Genomic DNA, 14,988 nt, shown 5'->3' on the forward strand with positions numbered 1-14,988 from the left:
AACAGTGGATGGTGTCATTCAGTAGAACAGTGGATGGTGTCAGTCAGTAGAACAGTGGATGGTGTCATTCAGTAGAACAGTGAAGGGTGTCATTCAGTAGAACAGTGGATGGTGTCATTCAGTAGAACAGTGGATGGTGTCATTCAGTAGAACAGTGAAGGGTGTCATTCAGTAGAACAGTGGACAGTGTCATTCAGTAGAACAGTGGATGGCGTCATTCAGTAGAACAGTGGATGGTGTCAGTCAGTAGAACAGTGGATGGTGTCAGTCAGTAGAACAGTGGATGGTGTCATTCAGTAGAACAGGGGATGGTGTCAGTCAGTAAAACAGTGGATGGTGTAATTCAGTAGAACAAGGGTTGGTGTCATTCAGTAGAGAAGTGGACAATGTCATTCAGTAGAACAGTGGATGGTGTCATTCAGTAGAGAAGTGGACAATGTCATTCAGTAGAACAGTGGATGGTGTCATTCAGTAGAACAGTGGATGGTGTCATTTAGTAGAACAGTGAAGGGTGTCATTCAGTAGAACAGTGGATGGTGTCATTCAGTAGAACAGTGAAGGGTGTCATTCAGTAGAACAGTGGATGGTGTCATTCAGTAGAACAGTGGATGGTGTCATTCAGCAGAACAGTGGATGGTGTAATTCAGTAGAACAAGGGATGGTGTCATTCAGTAGAACAGTGGATGGTGTCATTCAGTAGAACAGTGGATGGTGTCATTCAGTAGAACAGTGGATGGTGTCAGTCAGTAGAACAGTGGATGGTGTCATTCAGTAGAACAGTGAAGGGTGTCATTCAGTAGAACAGTGGATGGTGTCATTCAGTAGAACAGTGGATGGTGTAATTCAGTAGAACAAGGGATGGTGTCATTCAGTAGAACAGTGGATGGTGTCATTCAGTAGAACAGTGGATGGTGTCATTCAGTAGAACAGTGGATGGTGTCATTCAGTAGAACAGTGGATGGTGTCAGTCAGTAGAACAGTGGATGGTGTCATTCAGTAGAAGAGTGAAGGGTGTCATTCAGTAGAACAGTGGATGGTGTCATTCAGTAGAACAGTGGATGGTGTCATTCAGTAGAAGAGTGAAGGGTGTCATTCAGTAGAACAGTGGATGGTGTCATTCAGTAGAACAGTGGATGGTGTCATTCAGTAGAACAGTGAAGGGTGTCATTCAGTAGAACAGTGGATGGTGTCATTCAGTAGAACAGGGGATGGTGTCAGTCAGTAGAGAAGTGGACAATATCTGTCAGTAGAACAGTGGACAATGTCAGTCAATAGAGCAGCAAACAATGTTAGTCAGTAGAGCAGTGGATGCTGTCAGTAGGGCAGAGGTTGGAGTCAATACAACAGGGGATGATATCAGTAAGTAGAGCAGTGGACAGTGTTAGTAGGATAGAGAACGATGTCAGCAAGGCAGAGCTTGGTGTCAGTAGAGCAATGGACTGTGTTAGTAGTTTTTTCAAATTTTTATTATTCTATATTTTTTTTTACAAATAATTTTTTTAAAATTATTATTATTTATTTATTTTTTTATAATTTTTTTAGAGGCCCAGTTGGGGGACTTTCTTGAAAATCTGGGGACTAAACCAAACCCTGATGTCTCACTTTTGAGACAGAGAACAGAAATTCCCCAGTCCCTTAGTCTTCAGCCCTAACTGCACTGGACTGGACTGAATGAATGGGAAGCTAAGGGGCTTCCTGTTCATTTACAACATGAAGCATAGTAATTACAGTTTAGTTTACTATGCTTCAGGTTATGAATGAACACAGTGAACGAACAGTAGTGATCACTCACTGTGTTCATTCAGAAATGGAAGGGTCTGGTAAATTACATGTTTACCAGCCCCTTCCCCTGCTCTCCATCCTGAAACAATGCCCTGCAATAGCCAGTGGGAAAGGAGAGGAGGAAAGCCAGCAGAACTACGGGGGGGGGGGGGGGGACAGGTGAGCGCATGGGGTGGCCCAAGCAGCCAGCAGAAAGAAGAGGAACAGAACAGGAGGGACATAGAGAGTGGCATTTACTGGTTCCGATCCACTGTATTTTCCTCCTACAACAGCTTATTGCCAGCGGGAGGGAGAGGAGGAGAAGCCAACTTTCATCTGCAGCAGGAGGAAAATACTGGGGATCGGTTCCTGTAAATACCGCCTGAACTGCCATTCTGTTCAGGTCAGCAAGGAGGGATCGCGGTCTACTCGTCACTTGCCTACGATTGACAGGTAGATCACGATCAATGGGTTGCTGACCCCCGCACCAACAGATATAGATGGGAAAATAAAAGACGAACTCCAGTTAACACATTTTTTTGGTACAATTTTTTTATTGTAGTAAGCCAAAACAACATGAAAACTGATCACCCACACAGGGAGTACACAACAAAGAACATGGCATAAAGGCATGGGTATCATATGATGCAACAAAACATTTCAGTGATACAGAATGTCCACTGGACAGCCTTACAGTATGAACCATAGGTTAGCATAAATTGCCTAAGCCCAAGGGCCTAAAAGGGTGGTTGAATTTTCAGGTGCAATATTTTGTATTGAAGGATTCATATATGAATATCAACTGGTTACCCACCCAGGGGGATCATAATGAGAAGGTGAAAATTAGAAACATTATTAAGTACACCTATAATGTGAGAACTTTGTAGGGTACATGCCAAAAATGGAGTCCTTGCAGCACAGGTTGTATGTCTGCAGAGGTGACTTAAGTATGGGGCATTTAATGGGGAGGTAAAGTAAGAAGTAGAGAAAGAAAGAAGAGAGGGGAAAAAAAAAGGGAAAAGAAGAAAGGTGGTGGGGTATGGGAGAAAAGGTGGGGGAGAGGGGAAGAAAGAGTCCTGAAGGCTAGGGTTTTTATACAATCAATTACCACCAGGATGAACACTTTATGAAATTTGCTGTGAGAATCCTGTGAGATACTAGACTTTTTTTCATTGACCTTGAGGTTGGCCAGGATGCTCTTCACCACAGCAAATGAAACAGAGGGTTTCTTCCAAGCTCTGGCAATTGCACTTGTAGCAGCAATAAACACATAGGTCATCAGCTTTTGTTGGTCTATTAACACATTTTAAACTGTTACACAAACAGTTTTTTCCCCTTTCGGGATAAAAGTTTTACATAAATGAATAAAAGAAGATCATAGTAACCCCCCTTATCAATGATAAATGGTTTGTTTTAACCCTCCAACTGCCACTTCTGCTGGACAGCTTGTTCTGCTAAGCTGGCCATTCATTTATTATTTTTTTCAGTCAACCAGTGACGTGATGTCATCACGCTCGGCAAATCAAGCGGCCGCAGCCCGCGAACCTGGAAGGAAGACCGGGTGAAGATGGAAGCCTCTGCAGCGGTGACAGTGCACTGCTGGAGGGCTTCATTTTCGACTAAGTTCACATATATTCGAATTGGATGCCTTTTGAACCACATCCAATACGCATAAAATGTGAAAGAGACCGGCTTACAATGGAGTCAGTTTACACATGTGCGGAGTGGCCATGGGGTGGTTTTGAAAAGGGCCCTGTGTGGTTTTGGGTCCAGTTCAGGTGTGAATTTGGTCAAAATTCTCACCTGAATAACACCTGAACGGGTGAACAGAAACGCACCGGACTGCAAACTGCAGCCGCATATGTGTGAACCCAGCCCTAAGGTTAATCCTTCATAATGTGCGAGTATGCAATACATACTAGCCTATTATGCCTTTGCCTTGCAGGGGGAAACTTTTTTAAAGAGTTTACTACCGCTTTAAATTAAAACATCTTACCTGTGGAGGGAACACATAGTCAGCTACATCCCAGATCTCTGTTCCTATACCTGGAAGATCCGTAACCGCTAATCCTTTTAGTTTTATGGTGACTGAACTGATGATGTCATCTACATCTTGGTAGCCTTTTTCATACAAAAACACCCACCTAAATATAAACATTAACAAAAACCACTATTAGAATTCTGAACACATGATAAAATAACCTGCAAGTACCACTTCAAAACTTATTTAATACACATGGAAAATATTATTTGAGCCATATTACTTAAAGCTGATCCCCCCACCAAAAAAATCAACAGCTACAAATACTGTAGCTACAGACTTTTAATATTAGGACACTTACCTGTCCAGGGATCCCACGATGTCCACACCCCAGCTGATTTTTCAATCAGCTCTCGGGTGCTGCCACCGCTATTTCTTGCCTTGTCATTTTCTTTCCATTTGGCTTCACAGCCAGTTCCCTACAGTGCATATGTGAAGCGCACTGCACTTTGTGAATGGCCTGGTGGCTGGGGAAGGAGGAGGGGGGCCAAACTTCCAGGGGACTTTTCCGCAGCGAGGTCATCCAGAAGTGGGGATGGGTACCTGTCATAAACAGGTACCCGTTCCCCCAAAAGGTGCCAAATGTGGCAGCGGAGAGGGAGGGGAGCAAACAAGCGGAGCTTCCCTATTTGGGTGGAGCTCTGCTTTACATAATATTACCACTTCCTGACAGCAGAATACATCTCATAATCCATATGAAGAGTCTTGGTCACTTTACAGCCTCTCCTGGAGCATTTGCCTTGCCACAAGCATCCCTCTCTGTGGGCCTCTAGTCTCAGTCCACTCTCCCTGCCTCCCGCAGTTGCAGTCTCACACCCGGCCTGATGCTGATGCAGCAGTTCCGGACAAAAAAATTGTTTTTTTGGACATTTTCTTGTGCCATTGCCAAGGGCAACTGGCCCAGTAGCTAATGGCAAAATCCCGGACGAGCCCCCAAATGTAGCAAGGTTTCCAGTCCTATGGCCTGATGTGGGTCTGCCATTAGTACCGTAATCCTTTCCATGTGAGTTAAGTCCCCAGGTGTGACAACTGAAGCAGCGACAACTCCGGCAACTTTGTTTGCGGTTTTTTATTATAAATTAAGGGGATGGGAGAAGGGAATGAGTGGGATACTCCTTTTGGCTTGAACTAATTACAATTGGGACTTCGATCCTGAAAATGCCTGTTGGCGCCTCCTCGATGCCAGCTGGCGCCAGCCATTGCTCACTGACTCTAAGAACACTTTGTATAACAGAAGAAGTGTTGAATCCCTGACCTATAGTCCAGTAGATTTAAGACTGAGAACTGTAGAACTCCTGACACTATTTCACTGTGTAAGTCTCTGAATACTTTCCCCGCCTGGCACAGCTTGAGGTAGTATTGTGTAGAAATCTGAATAACTATCACTGTAACTGGCACACGCAATACAATTCAGGGCCCAGACTACAGGTGCCCCCTTTACTCCTTGAACTCTTCAGGGTTCACTGACTATGTACCCCTTTACAACTTCAGGGTCCTCAACCTAGGTACCCCCTTTACAGCTGACACTGGATACCAGAACCTCTTCCGGAGTGGTCCCCTCTGACTCTAGGCAGACCCCCATGGGCAATCCGCAGTACTCATGACCTGTGTAGGCTTACCTGGGACTGGACCCCTCTCTCTCTCCGCAGGCTCTCGGCACACCGGATCCCCTCAGCTCAACTCAGCACTCTCTGGATTCTGAGGCGACACCCTGAGATATCCACCTTCCTCAGACAGGAGGATAGACAGCCGCACTCTCCTTCCTGGGACTCTGCTCCCGCCAAAGACACCGTGCCACGCACTTCCCCCCAAACTTATACCCACTCCCAGAATCCCTTGCAGCATAATCTGCCTTCTGGGGTAGTTACAAGCTGGGATGTGTCCTCTGATTGGGCTTCCCACATTGCCCTATGAGAAGCCTCTCACAGGAGCCAGTGGGGATACTTCTCCCTTCAGCAGGCACATCTGGAAGCCCTGACACCCAAACTAGATAAATCATAGCCCTGCTGTTAGGCAGACAAGGCCCACTATAGTTTTACCTAGCACCTACCTGTAGGGTGCTACACAAGTAATTGCAAATACTCTTTTAGAAAGAGTATTTGCAATTACTAAGTTGAGACAGGGAAGCAAAGAAAGCAAAAAATTATAGGCTAGACTGCACCTTCTTTTTTTATCTTTTATTCACAGTTTACAGAGGCTCCCAATACCCTCATTGAAGAAGTGCTGCAGGCCTGCAGCCGTATATACAGTGGAATTTTTAAATAACATTTCCCCAGACATTGACATTTTGGCACATATGGGCTACACATCCACTTTCTGTTTGCGCTAAGGTTATTTACCCTTTCCATTGTCGTGCCCTCAAATCACACTAGTGTGAACAGGGGCAGTCAACTTTAATATTTCAGCACCTTTAACCACTTCAGCCCTGGAAGATTTTACCCCCTTAATGACCAGGCAATTTTTTGCAATTGGTCACTGTGTTACTTACTTAAATAAAGGTTCCCGTCTCCTGAAATATAGTGTATGGCTCTCATGGAATTACATTTGAAAATATGTGGTGTTCGTGGCTCTCTCAGCCAAAAAGGTTCCGGACCCCTGTCATAGATGTTTGGAGAGATGTTCATCCAACGATGAGGGACTACACATTCTATTCTCATGTTCACAAAACATACTTAATAATAGATTAATTGTTTACACTGTCCCCATTACTCCTATTTATTTCACCAGCCAAAATTATCTCTACTTTCTGGTCGGACCACTCCCCACTTAAGATAGTGTTGTTGGACTTATGGACTAAACCAAGGCCCGCTTTGTGGCGTCTCAACGTTTCATTGCTTAACAACTCTATTGTCTTTGAGGAAGTGGAAACAGCCATACGCCAATACTTTAACAAAAACTCCCCGACTGATATCTCCCCACGCAACAATTGGGTAGCTCATAAGGCTACCATTCGCGGAAAACTAATATAAATCGCGTCTAGAGCTAAACGAATTTGTGAACACACAATCAAACAACAGGAGGAAGAGCTTCAACAACTCATGAGGGAACAGCAATCAAACCCACATTTTGGACCTTAGACACAAAATAGATATGATGCAAACGGCTTTGAACTTGACCCTAACAATGAAAGCTGAAAAGCATATCCGTTAGTCCAGACATTGGACCTACACAATGGATGACAAACCTAACTCTTTATTGGTTATAAAACTGACCCCGAGGCCCTATAATCCGGACATGCCCAAATTAAGATTAAAAAATGGACAGACCACCCAAAATCTACAGCTGATTGTGAAGACATTTTTTGATTTTTATTCCAAGCTTTTCGCAACCCCCAAACCTTTTGCAATAGCTCAAGCAGAAAACTTTTTTCAAGACCTCCCTCTTCCACAATTGGCATGTACTCATGTAGAATTAATGGAGGGGGCTTTTACACAGCTATGGCATCTTGGAGGCATTTTTTACATCTGCGTGCAGATGTCCAGAAATCGAATTTCCCATTAGTGCCATTGAGTTACCACTTAACCCAGAAGTCTTCACAGAACCTAATGTCACATTTTAGTCATCCTTTACAATAGGGGTTTTATGTTTAGTGAGTTACTTTGAAATAGTCCTAAGACAGGCTTGGTTCACACTGCCGCTACTTGGGATCCGACTTGTGAGACCCCAAGTCGGATGACATGTAAAATCCCAAATTAGTGAATGAGAGATGTCTTAATTAGCACTACTGAAGTCGCTCCGACTTTAGAAAAAGGTTCCTGTACTACTTCAAGGCGACTTGTGCCCATAAATTTTAATGGAAGTCGCCTCCAAGTCGCATCCTTATCTATATTCATGTGATTGAATCCGACATTACAGGAAGATTATATATATCAAATAGTGAAAACCACACTTATAGTGAAAAAACTATAAAGCAAAAAATATAAATAAAAATAATATATATATATACAGAATCTCACAAAAGTGAGTACACCCCTCACATTTTTGTAAATATTTTGTTCTATATTTTAATGTGACAACACTGAAGAAATGACACTTTGCTACAATGTAAAGTAGTGAGTGTACAGCTTGTATAACAGTGTAAATTTGCTGTCCCCTCAAAAAAAACTAAACACACAGCAATTATTGTCTAAACTGCTGGCAACAAAAGTGAGTACACCCCTAAGTTAAAATGTCCTAATTGGGCTCAAAGTGACAATATTTTGTGTGGCTACCATTATTCTCCAGCACTGCCTTAACCCTCTTGGGCATGGAGTTCACAAGAGCTTCACAGGTTGCCAATGGAGTCCTCTTTCAATCCTACATGACGACATCACGGAACTGGTGGATGTTAGAGACCTTGCGCTCCTCCACCTTCCGTTTGAGGACGTCCCACAGATGCTCAATAGGGTTTAGGTCTGGAGACATGCTTGGCCAGTCCATCACCTTTACCTTCAGCTTCTTTAGCAAGGCAGTGGTCATAATAATGGTGTGTTTGGGGAAGTTATCATGTTGGAATACTGCCTTGCAGCCCAGTCTCCAAAGGGAGGGGATCATGCTCTGTTTCAGTATGTCACAGTACATGTTGGCATTCATGGTTACCTCAATAAACTGTAGCTCCCTAGTGCCGACAGCACTCATGCAGCCCCAGACCATGACACTCCCACCTCCATGCTTGTTTGTAGGCAAGAAACACTTGTCTTTGTACTCCTCACCTGGTTGCCGCCACACATGCTTGACACCATCTGAACCAATAATTCATTTATCTTGGTCTCATTAGACCACAGGACATAGTTCCAGTAATCCATGCCCTTAGTCTGCTTGCCTTCAGCAAACTGTTTGCGGGCTTTCTTGTGCATCATCTTAGAAAAGGGTTCCTTCTGGGATGACAGCCATACAGACCAATTTGATGCAGTGAGTGGTGTATGGTTTGAGCACTGACAGGCTGACCCCTCACCCCTTCAACCTCTCCAGCAATGTTGGCAGCACTCATACGTTTATTTCCCAAACAGTCAACATTTGGATATGACGCTCAGCACGTGCACTCAACTTCTTTGGTCAACCATGGCAAGGCCTGTTCTGATTGTAACCTGTCCTGTTAAACCACTGTATGGTGTTGGCCACCGTGCTGCAGCTCAGTTTCAGGGTCTTGGCAACCTTCTTATAGCCTAGGCCAACTTTATGTAGAGCAACAATTCTTTTTTTCAGATCCTCAGAGAGTTCTTTGCTATGAGGTGCCATGTTGAACTTCCAGTGACCGGTATGAGAGAGTGAGAGCGATAACACCAAATTTAACACATCTGTTCCCCATTCACACCTGAGACCTTGTAACACTAATGAGTCACATGACACCGGGGAGGGAAAATGGCTAATTGGGCCCAATTTGGACATTTTCACTTAGGGGGGTACTCACTTTTGTTGCCAGCGGTTCAGACATTAATGTCTGTGTGTTGAGTTATTTTGAGGGGACAGAATATTTACACTGTCATACAAGCTGTACACTCACAACTTTACATTGTAGCAAAGCGTCATTTCTTTAGTGTTGTCACATGAAAAGATATAATAAAACATTCACAAAAATGTGAGGGATGTACTCACTTTTGTGAGAAACTGTATATGTGTTCCAAAAGAAAAAAAAAAAAAAATATATATATATATATATATATATATATATATATATATATATATATATATATATATATATATATATATTGTGAGACCAAAAAAATATATAGATATAAAAAAACTACTACTGTCGCGATCCTCAGCGTCCTCAGCTCCCGGGGGAGACAATTGGGTCCTCTCCGCCTCCAGTGTCAGCCGTTGCCATGGCTACCATGTAAGTTGGGATGGTGGGGGTTATTCCTCCCTTCCCTTTTCCCCCCTTTTCAGCCTCCACTAACCATCATCCTTTGTAATACCTTATATGTATATTGTCTATTTTTAGATATGGATCATGCATCTGCTCTGAAGAAGTGGCGGGATTATGCCACGAAACGCGTCAGCTTATGATGTTATGACTTTACTTCAATACTCCTAGTTTATGGATGTTATGACTTTACTCCAATACTCCTATGGTTGTCAATTGTTATGTTGGTTTCTTTGAAGCTGTTCTGGGGATTACTTGTTATTTTTACTACTCCAGCTTTGTATACACTATTGTATCATCTTGTACAAAATTCATGCCATTTGTTCTCCATCATGAGTGCAATAAATGTGATATTTTTACTTTACCAACCCTGTCATGGTCATGTCTCTCATATAAAGTCCCAACTTTTTTACTTTGTTCTAAAAAAACGCTGAAAGAACAAACCTCAATAGGCTCCTCTAGATGGACATAAACCTCTCCTATTTGTTTCCTCAATAGATGACTCTCTATAGATGGGGTGGCCCTCATTGTTCTACCTCTTCTGATTGTGCTATTGTAGACACCGGATGCCGATGTTAATAGCTTCTGAATGACTTTCATTTATTATCTATATATATTTTTGGTCTCACAATATATTTATATATATATATTATATATATATATATATTTTTTTTTTGTACACACACATATATACAGTGGTGATCGAAAGTTTGGGCACCCCAGGTAAAAATTTGTATTAATGTGCATAAAGAAGCCAAGGATAGATGGAAAAATCTCCAAAAAAAGGTATCAAATTACAGATTAGACATGTCAACAAAAGTTAGATTTTATTTCCATCATTTACACTTTCAAAATTACAGAAAACAAAAAAATGGCGTATGCAAAAGTTTGGGCACCCTGCAGAGTTAATATCTTGTACTGCCCCCTTTGGCAAGTATTACAGCTTGTAAACGCTTTTTGTAGCCAGCCAAGAGTCTTTCAATTCTTGTTTTTTGCCCATTCTTCCTTACAAAGTCTTCCAGTTCTTTGAGATTTCTGGGCTGTCTGTCACGCACTGCTCTTTTAAGGTCTATCCATAGATTTTCAACTATGTTGAGGTCAGGAGATTGTGAAGGCCATGGCAAAACCTTCAGTTTACGCCTCTTGATGTAATCCCCCGTGGATTTCGAGGTGTGTTTAGGATCATTATCCATTTGTAGAAGCCATCCTCTCTTTTTCACAGATGGCATCAAGTTACCATCCAAAATTTGCTAAATTTTATTGAATCCATTTTTCCTTCTACTCGTGAAATGTTCCCTGTGCCACTGGCTGCAATACAACCCCAAAGCATGATTGATCCAGCCCCATGCTTAACAGTTGGACAGAGGTTCTTTTCATTAAATTCTGTGCCCCTTCTTCTCCAAACGTACCTTTGCTCATTCCGGCCAAAAAGTTTGATTTTAACCTCATCGGTCCACAGAACTTGTTTCCAAAATGCATCAGGCTTGTCTATATGTTCATTTGCAAAGTTCAAACGCTGATTTTTGTGGTGAGGACGTAAAAGAGGTTTTCTTCTGATGACTCTTCCATGAAGACCATATTTGTACAAGTATCTCTTTATAGTGGAATAGTGTACCACAACTCCAGTGTCTGCCAGATCTTTCTGGAGGGATCGTGCAGTCAAACGTGGGTTTTGAATTGTTTTTCTCACAATCCTGCGAGCTGTTCTGTCTGATATTTTTCTTGGTCTTCCAGATCTTGCTTTAACTTACACTGTTCCTGATGATTGCCATTTCTTAATTACATTCCGAACAGAGGATATTGACATCTGAAAACGCTTTGCTATCTTCTTATAGCCTTCTCCAGCTTTGTGAGCGTCAACTATTTTCAGTTTCAGTTTTCTAGACAACTTCTTAGAAGATCCCATGGCGCTGATTGTTGGGGCAAGGTCAGATGAGTCTGGGCATTTAAAACCTTTGAGATTGACATCACCTGGTCTTCCCAGATGATGATTGAAAACAATCCATGACACTGGCAGGTCTCAGCCTTGCAAAGGGGGCAGTGAATGCTATAAATTCTGCAGGGTGCCCAAACTTTTGCAGGCGCCATTTTTTTGTTTTACTGTAATTTTGAAAGTGTCAATGATGGAAATAAAATCGAACTTTTGTTGACATATTAAAAGAATGTCTAATCTAATTTGATGCCTTTTGGAGATTTTTCCATCTTTCCTTGGCTTCTTATGCACATTAATACAAATTTTTACCTGGGGTGCCCAAACTTTCGATCCCGCTGTATATATATATATATATATATATATATATATATATTTATTTATATTTTTTGCCCTGCTTGTGTTCCTTCACTATAAATGTAGTTTTTACTATTTGATATATAGTTATTTTGGTTTAGAAGCAGCTGCATCTTCTTCATATATATATATATATATATATATATATTTTTTTTTTTATCTCACTAGTTTACTATATTAGCACACGGGATTTATACTTTATTAATTAATATTACAGGAAGATTACCCAGGTAGTGCAAGGCATCTTCCTATATGCTGTTATTTCTGCATACCTGCACAAGACAAAGTTGCATCAAAGTCACATCAAAGTAGTACTCAATTTGGCAGCAAATGGCCAGGAAGTTGCCTGGAAAAGTCGCACAGTAAATCACACGACTTTCAGTGTGTGAGCCAAGCCTCAAGGCATATCCTTCCTATATACGCTCTTGGGACTGCTCAGTTGGTAAACACGAAGGCAGATCCTCTTACTCAGCAACGTTTAGAGTCGGTTCACACTGGGGCGACTTGACAGGCGACCTGGTCGCCTGACAAGTCGCCGTGGGTCACAAGCCATAGATTAGCACAGGACCCGTTCTAATAGGAGCGACACAAGTCGCTCCGACTTAGAAAAAGGGTCCTGAGCTTCTTTGGGGTGACCTGGAGCGACCTGCATTGACTTCAATGATATGAAGTCCGTGCCAGCCGCTCTGAGGTCGTAGTGCGAGCTGTGCACCGCGACCTCACAGGTCGCCCCAGCAAGTCGGGTCGCTGCAATGTGAACCGGCTCTTACAGTTACTTTGAATATTTTTTTTTATCTTTCAGAAGCTCTTAATTATGTTTTCAAGAGTAGTCCCAGATTTTTTTTATATTTTATAAGCAGAAGTTTCAACATAATTGTTTTGAATTTAGTAAATTAGTAAGTGTTAGCAACACTTAAAAGTCAAACTGACAAATCACAGGAGGGAGTACATGATTTGTTAGGATTCTCAAATTTTCTGGCAGATGTTTTTGATGAGATGGGAAAAGTGTTTTTCTTCACTATTACTATTTTTTAATATGCCGTCATTGCAGAGTTCTTCTAAAACAGTTTTAAATTTTGTCAACAAAAAAGTTTTAGTCAAAATTTTCACCAGCACCATTTTTACAGTCACGAAAACTAAACAAGCACATTTTCTTCCACTGGCGAAAACAATGACGAAAATAAATTCCATTTTCATTAACGAGCAAAAACTAAATGAAAACTTAATGAAAATGTGAGGCAGGGACGTTTACCCATGTGAACTAACTTCCGGTTTCCACAGAGCTCCGCCTGCTTCCGCTCTAAGCAAGCAAGCGACTGTGTGCAGCCCGGATTACAGGCATCCGAGTCTCACACCGTGACGACTGCCAGAGACCAGAGCAGCACTGTGCATTACAGCCAGGTCTCCCAAGTCCCAACGAGAGTCCCACTCCCGAGTCCCGACTCACGACGACACCAATGTCCGGAGCAGAGATCAAATACAGAATCCACTGTGAGTGTGTAGCATACATTACAATTACAGCAGGGCTAAGGTGGAGCCTCCCCTCAGACCACCATCCGTCCAGAGCACTGCATGTGCAGTGGAATCCAGGGCTCTGTGCATTACAGACCATGCACTGTACAGTATTAAAGGCCTCCTGTGACCAGTGACAACCGGCATGGCGGCATCCAGAGCACTGCGCATTACAGGCCATCCCTCAGACCCGACACAACCATTCAGCACTCCGCAGCATCACAGGTCTCCTCAGACCACCATCCAGAGCACTGTGCAGCATTACAGGCCTCCTCAGACCACTGTCCAGAGCACTGTGCAGCATAATGTAACGTTCATGCGTTTTTGTTAGTGGATGGATTTACAGCTGCAGAATTATTACACTCAGTAGCCTTGTAGAGATTCTGTTGAACAAACATATCCAACTCTCAGGACTTCATCACAGTGCACAGCCTGTTATGCAATATACATATACTCAATCAGATGTTTAATGGAGGGATAGAATATATGAGAATGTATAGATGAGAGACAGGCTATTGTATGGTGAGCACTAAGAGTAGTATTAGGAGAGTTGCAGGTGATGGTAAAGCAGATAGGTTCTGATGTCAAGTATAGTGCAGATGGTAAGAGGACACAGATGGAGTATACTTAGACAGAGTAACCTAGTGCAAGGATAGTTGAAGGTAGTCCCAAGAGCTAACTGTCTATGCAGATGATAGTGAATAGATAGATACAGATAGTCCTGGTAATTGCAGTAGATGACAGTAGGAGATTGGTTAGTAAGGAATCCCCTGTGGGGTACTTATCACTTAGATAGGTTAGTAGTAACAGTGTCCTTAGAGAGAGGTGATCCCGTAGCGAGATACGGATCAGCAGCGAGGTTCCGGCTTCAGTTCAGCAAAGGGAAATGTCAGCAGCTCCGACTTCACAGGAGAAGGTGCGGTGAACATGTGGTTTGAACGAGCAATGAGTGAGAGAAAGCCAGCGATTGAAATAGCCGCTCATAGCGGCGCTCAGCAATGATGTCATCCGGTCTTAAAGGTGTATGCGTCTCTTGGATAACAAGATGGGACGCAATTTAGTAAGAGAGAAATATGGAACAAGGGTACCAGAGGTACCAGAACATTACAGTACCCCCCCCTTAAGGCCGGCTCCGGAAGGCCTCTAGAACTGTTTTTTCTGGATATTTCGAGTGGAAATTGCGAATCAGTCTAGGGGCATGTATATCGGAGGTATCCAGCCAGGTGTCATCTTGGGGCCCATAGTTCTTCCATCGTACAAGATACTGGAGTCTTCTTCTATGGAAACGGGAATCCAAAATCTCTTTTATCTCAAATTCTTCTCCACCTTCCACTTGTACAGGAGGTGGAGGTGAGATAGTAGGCCTTATTCCTTGGTTAGGAACATGGGGCTTCAGTAGCGACACATGGAAGATGGGATGTATCTTGAGGTCCGTTGGTAATGTGAGTTGTACTGCAGCTTTTCCAATAAGCTTCTCTATTGGGAAAGGTCCCAGAAATAGAGGTCCAAGTTTTTTACTAGGGATTTTTAATCTCAGATTTT

General features: G+C 42.6%; 1 protein-coding gene across 1 annotated transcript in view; it reads right to left on the reverse strand.

Moving 5' to 3' along the window:
- The window catches only part of P2RX1 (purinergic receptor P2X 1), a 168,997-nt gene that overhangs the window by 95,683 nt on the left and 58,326 nt on the right, over window positions 1-14,988 (reverse strand). Inside the window, exon 2 of the mRNA XM_082244978.1 lies at window positions 3,758-3,905. Coding sequence (XP_082101104.1) covers window positions 3,758-3,905 — 148 coding nt within the window. The remainder of the gene's footprint in view (window positions 1-3,757; window positions 3,906-14,988) is intronic.

Source organism: Pelophylax lessonae (genome assembly GCF_965119305.1).
Source record: "Pelophylax lessonae genome assembly, chromosome: 2".
Taxonomy (NCBI): domain Eukaryota; kingdom Metazoa; phylum Chordata; class Amphibia; order Anura; family Ranidae; genus Pelophylax; species Pelophylax lessonae.